This window comes from Anas acuta, chromosome Z, assembly GCF_963932015.1.
Source record: "Anas acuta chromosome Z, bAnaAcu1.1, whole genome shotgun sequence".
NCBI lineage: Eukaryota > Metazoa > Chordata > Aves > Anseriformes > Anatidae > Anas > Anas acuta.
Genome location: NC_089017.1, coordinates 57810206 through 57825114, shown reverse-complemented (window position 1 = coordinate 57825114; position 14909 = coordinate 57810206). Strand labels below are relative to the sequence as shown.

At 40.5% G+C, this 14909-nt stretch overlaps 1 protein-coding gene across 4 annotated transcripts in view; it reads left to right on the top strand.

The window, feature by feature from the left end:
• Window positions 1-2368: 2368 nt before the first annotated feature.
• Window positions 2369-14909, top strand: part of GRAMD2B (GRAM domain containing 2B) — a 41491-nt gene continuing 28950 nt past the window's right edge. For 2 of the 4 annotated variants that reach the window (XM_068666663.1, XM_068666662.1), the window contains exon 1: window positions 2369-2594. In XM_068666663.1, coding sequence (XP_068522764.1) covers window positions 2467-2594 — 128 coding nt within the window. In that variant the 5' untranslated portion in view covers window positions 2369-2466. Of the gene's footprint in view, window positions 2595-11760; window positions 11923-12274; window positions 12479-14909 lie in introns of those variants that run through there. The other 2 variants (XM_068666665.1, XM_068666664.1) reach the window with 2 other exon arrangements.

Here is a 14909-nt window from a genome sequence, read left to right as displayed (position 1 = left end):
ACGTGTGTTAGCATATGACAAAAAATGGTAATTTAGAGAGGGTCAGGGTGCTCAATAAGAGAACTAAACTGTTTTGTGGACAACCACATGGATACATAAACTTTAAGGAAGGAAACTATGTAGTAGTTGCTCCTTGCTGAAAAAATTCCTGCTGTTACCCATTCAGGAAAAAAATTCAACTGCCCTCTCTCTTATACTTGCTCTTTAATGTCCAGAGGGAATAGAGTTGTCATGAAAGGTTTTCATTACTTTTTGATATACTAATAGTGTGTTTTCAAAGATAAATATTTCATACTACTAATTTACAAGCTCTGTATCATAGAATCATAGAATCAATAAGGACCTCCAAGATCATCTGGTCCAACCACCCCCCTACCACCAATGTCACCCACTAAACCATGTCCCTAAGCACTAAGTCTAACCTTTCCTTGAACACCCCCAGGGACGGTGACTCCACCACCTCCCTGGGCAACCCGTCCCAGTGCCTGACTGCTCTTTCTGAGAACAAATGCCTCTTAATTTCCAACCTGAACCTCCCCTGGAACAACTTGAGGCCATTCCCTCTGGTCCTATCACGTGTCATCTGCAAGCAGAAGCTGACCCCCAGCTCCCCACACCTTCCTTTCAGGTAGTTGCAGAGAGCAATACGGTCTCCCCTGAGTCTCTTCTTCTCCAGACTAAGTAACCTCAGTTCTCTCAGCCTCTCCTATGTCACTTAAGTTTTCAAATCAGTTACAAGGACATTTGTTTCTTTAAAAAGAATAAGGACTTAGTATCACAAGTGGGTAGATGTCAACAAAACAAGAGAGCCAAGGCAAATTCTCCCTATGACTGGAGGAAGAAAACAGCTTTTCTTTGTTGTATGGGTTGAAGGTTATATCACTTGTTTTATAGAATAGGAATAGAGTAAAGAAAGACTGCATACCTTACCATCCCTGTGTCTGTAGTCTATGATCACACAGAATCAAGCAGAAACAAAGTAACAGAAAGGCTCAGACGGCAGGAACCAAAGACGTATAGCATAGCTACTGAAAGATGCATTCATTCTGAAAAATTAACTCAGGAAAATTTTGAGCAGCTTGAACACTGCTCCAAAATACAGATTGTTTCATTTGTTCTGTTTCACAGGGAATATCTAAGAGGATCAAGAGTGTGTATTTCTTCTTTCTTTTTTTCCTTTCAAGAAAAGAAAGAGTCACATCTATTTGGAATTTTCACTTCCAAGAAAATGGTTGTTTCATCTTTACCTTTACTTCTTGACTGTTATGCTAATCCTGTATTTTAATAGGTACTGTTCTTCCTGTTGTTTCTGTCATTTGCAAAGTTCATTACAGTTTGTCTAGTACTGTCTGCAAAATGAATTTTATCTTTAAAAATGCAAAGACTGGGTTTTAAGTATTTAGGAAGGTGGGACTTGGGGGGAGGGAGGGTTGAACAGGGAATGACACATTCAGAAAAACAGAATAGTTTGACTAGATTTCATTCAGCTTAGCAGCAAAATATGAGAACAGTCCAAATGCATTTGTATTGTTTCACGATCTATTTATAGATACTGACAAGAGAAAGAGAGAGCTACACTCCGCATGTTTATTCAGTCTCACAGACTAGGGCTTATTATCATGCAGACCCTAAATGAAGATTAGCTGAAGTTCTGGAGATCTTGGGGTGTTGCTTCAGTTTTATAGGAGGGTTCACAATTTAAATAAATCCTCCTTATCACTTCTTTTACTAACCTAATCATTATAGTCATCTTCAACAAACAGAAAACCAAGCAATTTTGTAGTTAATGTTTGCCCTTTCCTATGGAAAATGAATAAATAAAAATGATTAGGCAAACTGGCTTTGTTCAGTTGGTGTTTGGTGCACTGAGATTTAAAAAGATTTTCCATGTTTAAGATAAACTGTGATTACTTTATTTCATGGCAACTACCTTCATGCATGTGCACAAATATGTTACTGCAGAAATGCAATATAATGACTTTGGCATGTCAGAACAGGTGGATATAGTCACCTCTGAAACATATACTCATGTTGTTCAAACTTGGAAAATTAGAGACCAGCAGATAATTCACAAAGTAGAATTTCTGACAGATCATATTACTACTTTCAGCACAAGCCTGGCAATGCAACGTCATTTGAATTAAGAGTTCTTGCCTTTTTTTTTTTCTTAAATTCATCCAAACAATTTATTGCTATTTGTACCAACTTTCCAAAGACATAAATTTGGTGAAATTTGTTTCAAAGTGTATCTATGAAGTGCTGCAGGTATAAAAGAAAAAAAAAAAAAAAAAAGAAAAAAAAAAAAACTTGTGATGTCACATCAATGTGTTACTGATTAACTGATTTTAAAACCAGCCCGAGCTGGAGTCACACCAAGAATGCATTTCCTACAGCAGTGAAAGGCTGTGCGCTTGAAGGATCGCTCCAGACCCAAACTTACCTAACTCTGCAGTTAGCACCATTAACATGATGAGAAAAGGGAATTCCTTGGAAGATTCAGTTTTTCATTTTGAAAGTCAGAGCAGCTTCAGAAAGTCAAGTAATGACCCTCCTCCAGTCAGCCCTACAGAGAGTTCTGGATCAGTATTTATAAGGTAAATTCAGGGGCGTTTGGGTGCTCTGTACATACTTGATGCAGGGAGGGACAGGGGAGCAGTGTAGGAGGGCACTGGTACAGACACAATGGTGGAAATACCCTGATGGGGAAGCTTAATTTTTGAAGGCAATGCACACAGAGATGATAATTTATCTTGCATTACTGATTGCACTGGGAAGGGGAGTGTGAAGGAGGAATTTGTTGGGGGGGGGGGGACAGGAAGGCGTTGTTCTCTTTTCGTGTAACTTTTAGACTGAAGCAGGTCTTTGAGTGTGTATGCTAGTATATAAACTCAAGTCTTTAAATGACCTCTGCAAGGTCATCAAATACTATCTACTATCTCTGTACAAAACAAATTTAAACTGGGTTAGAACAGGGAATTTGACAAAATATTTTGGTGTATGTTTTGGCCTATAGGAAACTTTACAATGCTTATTAAGTTATGTTTCAAGAGAAATTCTACCATCAGAAAAAGGAGTATTCATGCAAGTTGAGATTTTTAATGGCTTTTCTGATAGAGCAATTGCAAATGATTGTCAAGGTGAAATCTCTTTTCTTTAGAAGTGTGGACTTGGGTTGTGAAGTTATAATGAGGTAGAATTCATTGTAGGGAAGAGTTCTGGACAAATCATGCACATTTTAGACAGCATGGATAAATGAGGAAATGCAGAGTCAGAGGGTTGCTGGCACTCCGCATTTATTCCTTCCCATCTACTGCAGGAGAGGGACAGGTAAACATCACCACTATCTATGTCAACCCATTATGAATAAATTATCTTTAAAAAGCTATTCAAAGTAATATTAAATATTTATTGTTCCTTAACCAACATTAAAATTCGTTAGTAAGCTCTGTCTTTCATATCTGCTCATGTCCACCTTGAAGACTGATTTGCAGGGAGCACCTCTATTTATTCTCTGTGTGACTAAATTAAATTTCTTTGTAGCTGGGTGATGGCTTGTATCACTAATTGGGTCACAAGTATAAATAAGTCTGCTGGCCTCCTTTTTCCCCTTGTGAAATGTTATTTGGGCTTTTTAATACTATACCTGTATAACGTATTTTCTTACAACTCAAATGTCAGAGAGTTAATGTCCAACAGTCTGAACACAATAAGGAACGACAAATGTAAAGTTTTAATTAGAACTCTCAGGGGCTTTTACCCAGAAGTAGTTAGTCAGAGCTTGTTTTTTAAAACAGCATCCACACATGTATTTTTATGCTTCTCTTAATCTTTTCCAGTTAGGCAAGTAAGTACAGAGTAAATACAGTGGTGGACGGAGGGTTCAACGCAAGTAGGTTATGTTTAACCACTTGTAATTTGGGCAACAAGAAGTTTGCCCTCTTTTCTCTCTCCAGCCTGGAACTCTGAGCAGACAGATTTACCCACTTTTTATTTACCGCTAGATAACTTGTACACAAAAAGCTACCATATACACTCTGATAGCAACATGATCAGCCCTTACAAAGAACAGAGTCCTTTGCCTTGTGTTTCTCAATAATCGACCTCCCTGCCAAGTAGCAAGTGGCAGGGGGCAGGCCTTCCAGAAATAGAGTTTATTCAACTGCTTCTCCAGTAAGAAGGAATCGTATGATCATAAAGCTCTGCATGAAACTATACCTCCATCAGCAGAAAATACAGAATAACAGGCTGTAAATACAAGACAATCTAATAAGAAGCATGCATGATAGCACACGGTGAGCTTAGCAGCTGGACTGGGCTTGTTCTCACTGAACTTGCTTTTCGTGTGTTTGATGCAGTCATGATATGCTTATCTAAAATGAGGCACGTGAAAAATCAAGGGAACAACTCTTGGGAAAAAGAAATGCAGACTCTGCGGTTTCACATGCTGTTTTCAATACCATCCTATTTTCTGAAAGGATATTTCCCATTAATGAAGATGTATCCACAGAGACAATTTAACTGTATTAATGATTGCTCCTGTTCATCCTAATTATTCATGCCTGAGGCACAAAACTGCCAATATACCCAAGTTTTTATACACTTCCGTTTGCACCTCACTGTAATTGGCACCATGCAGATGAGCACAAATTTTCCAGCATCCATGGGGTTATTAACATTTCAGACTAGGGAGCTCACAGTTTATCACCATGGCAGCATGTTATTCCTGACACAGAGCAGAACTGATTTCAGAAGCAAATTATGATTCTGAAGCTATAGCTGAGGTGTCACCCATGCATAATAGATCAGAGAGAGATGTGGACACATGTATATTAAGCATTTTATCAGTATGAATGTATTGAGTTACTCTGACATCAAAATGAAACATTTTCCAGTAGTCTCAAAATATTGGCCAGAAAATGGGGATTTCAACTCCCCCACTGGAACTCATCTTTATAATGTGAGTCAATATCCTGCATCCAGATCTCCTAAACTTTAGATAAACTTCAAGCCTTCTGGTTTTGACCAACCTCCAGAACAAATCTGAAAAAATAAATAATAAAATAAAATACTTTGAACACAAGGAAATATGTTTTTTCAGCAATTTAGATTCAGAACTAGTGACTAGATCAGATTTAGACCAGAAGGTCTGTGAATGTCATACTTCTAAATATGTTAAGATCAACCTTAGCAGCAATCAACTGCAGGCATAAAAGATCTAAGTATATCAGATACCTTAAAAAAAAAGGCATGGAGGGATTGGGCAGGAAGGGGAAGCGGGGGTTCAGCATTGGCCATTGGCATTCATTGATACTAGGTAACACTAAAAAATCAGAAAGAAAAAATAATAATAATAATAATATGAACGAATTATAGAATTATGTTTTCTAAAGGCATAGTCATGGGAATGGAAGTCAAAAGGGTCCTCTTGACTTGTCATCTTCAGAGATTTTTCAATGTGATGCACCAAAAACCAGTTAATTAAATACTAGTTTTTTTTATCTCCGATCTGCCACTAATATTTTTCCTACAACAGAATAAGAGAAATATATATACATATTTGTAACACAATGTGTAACATAAATTGTAATGACTTTTATTGCAGTTGCATTTTTGTTTGGATACAACAAAGGATCCATACACTTAGGCTTTCTTGCTGAAAATTTTTATATGGGATTGTGAACTTTTTTTTAGCAAAATTTCTTGTATGTTAAAATTACAGACCTCAGAAACATATTCAATGTACTGTTGTGAGGCTGAGGCTTAGTTCAGACAAGTCCAAGCAGTAAAGTTAAAGAGATAAGTACATACCTACCACACTCCGAAAGGCATATTACATTGTCTTTATAGCTTAATTACAAGTACTTGAAACACCAGCAAACACTTCACAGTTCAGTGGTTTGTATCTGGGATTTGGTGCTCATGCTGTATGGCCTTCCTATCCAGGATGTACCTAGGTAATATTTTCCTCAGAATAATATAACTCCTGGTTCTGAGTGAGATGAAACAGTAAATCCATCCAGTTTATAATTCACAAGTCCATCCAGTAATTATTATCATCCAGCTTATTGTTCACAACCACCTCCAGTGTAGATTGTGAGAACCCATAGCATCGTGATTTTTTTCATGTCATCTTGTTCTCTTGTGCCCCTCACTTTAAGCTTGCTGTCCTCAGGATAAGAGCAATACCTTTCTAAGCTCCCGGAGAGTCTGGACAATAGATATATTATTATATATATATATAATTATTCATATGCATATATATATTTTTGGAAGATTCAGTGTATCCTCAAAGAAGCTGTGCTAGCTTTCACTTTCTTACGTACTTAATATACTGCTGTTCCTCAGAGACTGAATGATTCTCTTCACAACATGATCACCAAATTTAGATGTACAATGAATGTGTAAATGCATGTATATGTGGTCCAAGAAGGTGTATGTATATATACACTCCTGTACCACACACAGATCAAAAAACTGCATACATGCATGCACGTTATTCATCATTATTCATTAGACATGTAATCTGTTTGATGCCGTAACATACTGGTGCACCTGGATTGAAAATTTTGTCCATATAATCTGCACAAAGAAAAGTGACACGTGGATGACACCCAGGATTTCCTTTGGACATTTACAAACAAATCAAGCTAAGCTGATCCACCACAGCAGAACAAGGAATATTTTTACTTAGCTCTTGCTGCCTAGCTGGCCAAAGCATTAAATGATGGTCATAAATGCAGAAAATAAATGAATTTTACTGCCATGGGATTTGGTACTTTCATTATTAGGGACAAGATCTAGGCATCACCACATTCTATAACAGTGCCATCCGTGAAGCATCCAGGGCAATGTATTGCTTGGGAAATATGCTATGACTGCTTTTTTTCCTCATGAAATATGAGGAGACAGTGACTTGTGCTTTTCAGCAGTGCCAGCTGGCTGAATGCCATCTCGTAGAGAGCAAGAATGAACTACTACATGTACCAAGGCTGCTGTGTTAAGAATATGAGAAAATTGCCATGAATGATTTGGGGAGAGAAGAATGTTCCTTTGCCTCACCACTTCCACTGTGCTTTGCTGAGGCTGCATATTGCCATTAACCCCCCTTTGTCATATTTTTCTTTTGATGCATTGTGTAAGTATGCAGTGTGTCTTCAATGACTTTACACAGTAAGTTGTGTGAAGGGCATTGGTATTGAAATGACAGTGAATGTGCTGATGGAATACATGTGCAATGTTATTATACATTCACCATGAGGGAGGCTGATGCCATATTACTAATACCCCATAAATTTTCTGTGAAAATGTTTCTGCTTTTTCCTGCTGGCTGCTACAATGCATACTTTCAGTGTGGTCTGCTGCATCCACTTCCTTCAGTATTCAGCCACAACGAACAGCCTCAGCATCCCTCACTGTCTATGGTGAGAAATGCTCCAGCTAGCTGTAAAGCCAGCCTAGTTCACGTGCCCCAGGCACTTCCCTGTCTGAAGGGCCGTACTACCAACACAGTAATCTAGGCTCCTTTAAACCAAAACAGGGATGGATAAGTTGATAGGACTTCTAGCAAAATGATCAGATGAAACCTATCACTTGCCAGAGGTCTCTATAAAGCAATCTCACGCTTTTAGAAAGGAATAAATTATGAAAATATTAATCCAGGCAGGGAATGGGGATCACCTAACCAAAACTGCCAAAACTCTCACTGCGTTCTGGCACTAGTTATCTTCTACTGACTGTTTACAATGTTGATTTATTCCATTCGTTTTGAGCACACTTCAAGTATGCTGAGTGATTTGCAGATGTTTCTGAGCATTCCTGCTTGAGGTAGGAGTATCACCAACACTAAATCAGGTCAGGTGTGGTTTTATATAGCTGAGACTCAAAACCTCCAAAGATACAGTCTACAGCCTCTCTGGGTAACCTTCTACAGTGCTGGACCACTCTTTTAGCATATTTTTTTTTTCTCTTTTGCAGTCTGCACCTCCCAAGCTGTAAGTCATTTCACTGTGACCTGTGGGTGCTTTACATACATTCTGGAAATTAATTTTTCTTACTAACTTACATCTTCTCAAATGCGTCTAACTTGTGTCTGGTACTATCACAGCTCCCAGTCGTATGCTATTTATCATACATCTGCTTTCCTATTGTATTTCCACAGAGCAATATAAGGATTTATTTAATGTTTTTTTCATCACTTAATGGCTCCCAAGACATTTGAGTATCTTTTACAGAATCCTAACAATGCAGAATATCATATAGGAAACTGAAGAAAAGATATAACTTGAGATGTGGTCTGCCATTCAAAAGTAATAGTATTGAGGCACTATAAAGGCTGTACCTTTTTGTATCTTTTTTTTTTTTTTTTTTTGATTGCACCTGATTTTGTCATTTTTGAGAAACCTTTCCAATTGACATTTCTGATAAAAATCACCTCATTCATGGAAAGCATTTAGACTGTAACACTATGGTTTAGAAATTCATTGTACTGAATATAATAGCCAAATTTACCTACAAGTTCTCTACTATTTGACTTTGTACTGAAATTTGTAACAGACAAAGGATATGAAAGAATAATATATGCTGTGAGAGATAAAACTCAATGACTTTATTTTAATCATCACTTACTGTAGTAGAGGCTTCTCTTTTAGATCAGATTTGCTTTCAGTTTAAAGTAGAAAAGCTTTTGTTCTGCATCTAGTATTGCAAATGAAACATTAAAGTACAGTCTTTCAGATAGCAGACTTCATTAATTATGCAGAAGACACCAGACCAAGCTTTAGGTACTCAAATTCATCTTCAACATAGGGACATCCATCTCCTAGAAAGTTGTTTTACGCAGTCTTAAACTCAAAATTTTCTTAACATGGAAATCAGCTGTAACACTGAGAGGAACAGATGGAAGAGTACTTCTGGCTTTTACCTTTCAGAGCAAAACTTGCGGACTTAGGAGGAGGAATGGCACAAACAATTACAGAATAATTCTCTACTGAGTAGATAGATATGTGCTCAATATATACTGTAGTCATGTATATACATCCCTGTATGTCACTGTAGTCACTTCCTGCTTTGTTCTGTCCCAAGGAAGTTTGCTCACATTAGGCATGCTGATATCCACCATATAAACTGAGAAATACGTTATGAATATCCTTAATTACTGTACTGAAATAAAAATACAAGTTAAATAATGCTGATTATCACAATCTCTTCTGACCCAGTTTATTTCCAGCTAGATTGCCTTTTTTTTAAAAAAAAAAAAAATCTTTCATTGGCCATATTATATCCAAGAATCCCTAGGCATGAGTGGTAGTCCTACTGCTGTTTTATACTGACTTTCTAGGTGTGTCTCATTGGGCCCCTTTACCCTTCCCTTCCTCATGTTATTCAAGACAAGTGGAGATTAAGGACTTCCTCTGGATGATAGCAAACACTAGAATAGGGATAGGGAATGAACTTGATGACTTGGTGAGTCTCTCCCTGTTCAATTTTACTGTTTTCATATGTATCTTTTTTTTTTTTTTTTAAACAAAAGCTTTTCATAGTATTTCAGCTCTAGTTTTTCTTCACTCACTGTGTTATACATAATTTTAAGGTCCTACTTATTGAAAAAGGTATTCCTGACCTCTTTTGAAATTTTGACCCTTTAGTTGAGACTCTTCAGAGCAAAAGCTTGTCAATTTTTGCCTACCTGGCATCACTAGTACTGCAGGTATTAAATAGTAATCTGAAATTTTAACACACTAATTTATTTTTCTCTCCCCAGTCTGAACTTCACCAGCTAGAAAAATACAGTTCAGATTTTCACACAACAGGTCTCTCTCTGTTGTTGATGGCTTCATCTTGACATACTCACTTTACCATATCTATTATACACCAGCAATTATACCTGTACAGTAAAGGCTCCTGTGTGATTTTTTGCATATTTAAGACTTGCTGTAGCATATAAAAATAAAAGCATAAAGCTTTTGAGAATATTCCACCCACATGACCAGCTGCACATTTGATAGTTTAATATAACACCTCTTGTACTACTACTCTCTCTCTCTTTACTACTGTGAATTCTGGCATTCACAGTTTTTATCACTCTGGAATCTGTCGTTTGCTCTGGAGCTGCTGCACTGTGCACATTTTGACAAAGGTTGTCCACAGAGTTTCTTTTCCAAATCCTCCAAAAACAACAAGCTAGAGCCATGGCTTATTACTTCCACTGATATTAAAGGAAAATAACAAAATTTGGAGGAATCAATATCGAAAACTTGCCAGAACCAAGTCTCTGACAAGGGTTAAGATACCATGATATGGAATAAAGTATCTAGTAAGGATTCACTTTTAGTGTCTATGCTGCAGGAATCAATTTATTTGAATGTCACTTTCTTTTTACAGCAAATACCTTGACTATTCAGTGCAGAATGTTTTGCATACCTTGAGAATGGAGCTGGCTGAAACTACAGCTGCAGAGACTAAGCTCCAGGGGCCAAGCAGCTTCTTCCCAATTTTTTCACCACTGTGGTCGAGGCAGAAATCTCTGGAGAGGAGTGAGCAAAACAGGCAGCAGTAGCATTTCTCTGCTGTAGCTAGAGCTTGTAGTCAGAGCTTGAAAGCCAAAGTGTTCAAAAGGCAAATGATTTTGTTCAAATATCTAAATGCTAGACTCTCACCTACTGTAAATCAGCATTATTCTGCTGGAGGGAGCAGCGCTACACAAGAAAAGTAAAATAGTAACTGATACATTTGCAGTGCATCCCAGTAATGAAAGGCCTTCAAAAACAGAACAAAGGGAAGCCAGTTACTTTTTCTGCTGGTTCTAGACATACTGTGCATGCCACGGTAATGCACACTGTCAGTGAGAATAGCTCCCAGGGAACCCAAAGCCTCACACAGGTTGCTGCATCCCAACCAAGGGTCCTGGATCCTAACAGACACAGGAAGACAGCACTGCCTTTCAGCTCCAGCTCTACTCACAGCCCATACACCTGAATTGGGGCCTATTCTGTTTTCCTTTCCATAACCAGGACGCCGCTGTACAGCCACTGGTTGTGTCTGGCATACAGTGGTGACGGAGGGAATGACAAACCAGCTCAGGTGCTGCACAGGGGAGGATAAGGCAGCAAAGTCTCACAGATACAGGACCTAACAGGTTAGGGTAATGTTTCCTAAAACTACAGCTCATTTGTTTTTCTGCGCTTGCCTTGGTTTTCACATTCTTATACATAAACATTAGTTAATGGTTTCTCCCAGAAGTACAGCTATTTAAAAATTCTTACTTCCCACCCAGCTTGGTGCATAGAGTTTACATTTTATAGGACTGGAGCTAGCAAAACCCATCCGGTCTAGTTAAGACCAGAAATTAATCTCACATTTTCTGCAGGATGTCCAACCAGTTTTGGCAGTCCTGATCCTTTTAACCTTTAACACTTGTTTCTCTTTAGCCATTTCCTGAATATATTGCAACATTACCTAATGCTTAGTTCTTTCACTTTTCAAAATACTGTGCAAGTGTCAAGCATCTCTGAATCTTATCAATGCCACTGGAAGATACATTAGCATCTATATCCTACTCTGATATCCACAAGGAGTTTTCTATGTGTTTTGCCCTTACCTCCCGTGAGTCTGGTGGCTGAGATGAGTGTAGAAGAAGAAAATGTGATAAAACTACTATTAATTTCATTGATATATTCTAATGCATTAAGCCATGAAAATCGACCTTTTCCTAGAGACTTCATTTTTTCTTTCTTTCTTTTCTTTTCAAACTTTCATCCCAAGGTTGGCCTTTTTTAGATTGCGTCCCTAAAGCCACAGACTCCGTCCTTCTGCGTTGCGGTGCTTCGTGAAAACACTAGTTCCCCAAACTGAACTATTTGTCCGGTGTTAACCAGATAAGGAGAGCATTTTCCTCCCTATGTGTGTGCTCACCTTTCGTGCCAGGTAGGGTGGCTTGCGCCAAACTCTGCCGGGCTGCGAGCAAATGCCCCCTCGACCTGACGAGCACCGGGTGTGTGTGTGGGGGGGGGGGGGGGGGGGGGGGGCTGTTACTTTTTGTCTGATTTTACACAACTCTGTGATTTACCGGGGCTGACAAACCAGCCCGAAAAGAAAGGAAAACGACAATCCTGGGGGGAGCTGGCAGGTGGAAGGAATATCCAGGCGGGGTTGGGGGGGAGACCGAGCTGTGTATGTGGGGGGCTGCCCCTCAGCACCTCGCCTCAGCGCCCCCACCCGCCTACGAAGCCGCTCGGAGGCCATTTGCTCGTTCAGCCTCCATAGCTCCGGATCCGCCTCCCCAGCGCCCGCCCCGGGGCGGGGGCAGCACGGCCCGGCCCGGCCCGGCCCTGCCCGGCCTGTCCCGGGCACCCGGCGGTGTGTGGCGGCCGTGAGGCAGCGCCGTGCCCATGGTGCTCATGACAGAGCAGCGCTGCGAGGCGGAGGAGCCGAAGGCTGGGCGGGCCGGCGGCAGGCGGGAATGCCGGGGCGCCCTGCGGCTGTGAGTAGCGGGGAGCCCCGGCCTCTGCTCGGGACGGGAGGGGTCGGGGAAGCGGGACGGGTCCCTGGCTAGCCGGGGAGGGAGGTGGCGAGTGCCCCTGGCCATTTGCCACCCCGCCGTGGTGGCCGTCGATGTGCGAGGAGTTTGGCGCCGGGGAAGGACGGCGCTGGGAAAGCCGCAGCTTCTCCCCGAGAGTCGCTTTCTGCCTCTCTTCGGGGGCTTTCCTCCCCGGAGGGAAACTCCGCACAAAGATTTAATCTGAAGCAGGCTCCAGGAGAGCAACTTACCAGCCACTGGCGCCTTTTCTGAAAAGAAAGTCTGTGGGGGTCTGTGGTCATTATTTTTTCTCTTGTGTCCCTGATCCCCAAGCAGCTGTATCCCCAAAATAAGTATCACGGTGAAATCTGTTGCCAGAAATAACTTTCTGGTTGGAAAGCAGCAATAACCCAGGTTTCTTCTAAACGTCCTTCGTCCCATCTGGTGTAGTCACATCAGAGAGTTCACGAAACAAGGGAGGTGTAGCTCCCCAAACTTCAGAGCCCTCTGACTTCCAGCCTTGGGTCCTGATCCCCCCACAGAACTGTGCCAAACCTAATGAAGCTTTTCAGGTATGCAAGATCCATATCTGATTCAGTGCTTAAGAATGGGGCCGGGAGCCTGATGATAAAATTTATCATCAGAGAGATTTTACACGATGCTCTCTTTTGTCCCCGAGCGTTTAATCCTTCAGAGTTGGATCTAGTGTGCTTTCAGGAGTGAGGTTAGTCCTGACCAGTGTGACAAATGGAAAAGTCTCCTTAATTACAGCCCTTTTCCTAGCCCTCCGTTTTTGCTGCTCAGGAGAAGGTAGGTGTGGTGTGGGGGGCAGCCTGGTGGTCTTTGGCTACAAAGTTTTCAGCAATCCTAACCTGGGCAGCAGGGGGGTAAAAAGGCTGGGTGTTGCGGAACACAGCGGAAGATGTTGTGAAATGCTTTGTCATAAGCTAGAGAATCACTTACACGTTTCATAGCTGGAAACAAAGCTAGAATTTATTTGCCAATCCTGCCTTAACCGAGAAGTGGATCCCTGAAGAAGCATTGTGCTTATTTGACCGTGACTTAACGTCAGAGGCTAAGTAACTTCGGTTTGGCTGAAGTGAGTCTGCAGGCGGGATTGTTCAGCTGAAGAACAAGGGCTGTGACTTGGTTTTGATGCACTCGGAGCTGAGTTAGCAAAAAGTTGAATCACTGAAATTTTTGTGTGTGTGCGTGCTTTTTTTTTTTTTTTTTTTTTTTTTTTAATATCTTAAATAAGCGTGTGCATGTCAGGGTGGGAGGGTGGGGTGTTCTTTCCCTCCATGTACTTTCTGGAAACAGTGTGCAACCAACAGGGCTCGTGCTGGCTTCTGCTTGAAAAAAAATCCTTGCAGAGTTGTGGAGGCTCATGGAATCTTTTAGCATTTTCCAGTGCACAGGGGAGAGAGATTTATGTGTATGCTAATCTGTACTTCCTGAAGGAATGCCTAAAATATTCAGTTTAGAGATGGACTTTATGGCTTCATAACCTTCTGCCAGCACAACAGTTCCCTGAGGGATAGGTGCCTGTGACGGATTGAAGCTGTACAAGTATCCATTTATTTATTTATTTATTTATTTATTTATTTATTTTTATTTCAAGGTTAAATCTGAGGAGATTATCTGCTAGTGATTCAGGAAACTTTACACGGAGTTAAATACATTCATATAGATTTAGAAAATGGACTCCTCTAGCAAATTTGGTGACAGGCATGTCTTCTTTGCAAAGCCTGCAGTTAATCTCAGGGGCTTGAGCAACCCCAGAGGTATCACTGAACGGAAGATGTGTGCTGTCATTATCCACATCCAAAACAGTGGTGTGTGGAAATTTCATCATTAAATGGAGTTCCTCCGAAGTGAGCCAAAAGTTCCTGGTCAGATAGCACTTTCCAAGTGGTCTTCAATGACAACGAGGATGGCCTGGAACCAAAAGGGATTTAACCATTGTGTTGTCTTCAGAAGACATTTATTTCTCTGACTTGCGGTGTGTTATTTGGGACGTTTATGGTGGTGCTCAACCTGTCTAAGGAGCTGTTAAACCTACGGCAGGGACTGCTGGTGGAAAAGAAGTTGTATCTCTGAAAACAAAATGCTGTGTATTAAGGAGAAGTGGCAGAGATGTAATAAAAAGCACTTCATATTCAATGTCAGCATGCTTCTCCTCTCACACATAACTTGTTTCTGGTGAGTTAGGATAGCATTTTCTGTTTTCCACTACAGGCAGGATTTGTCCTGAAACCATTAAGTCTGTCTGTGTGAGGGCACTGAGTGACTGAATGGTAAGATAGTGCTAACATTAAGTGGCATGTTCTGTCCTCTTACAGTTGCAGGCACAAGGTAATGTCCAGTTACTGAGTATAACAAAGAAATGACAGGC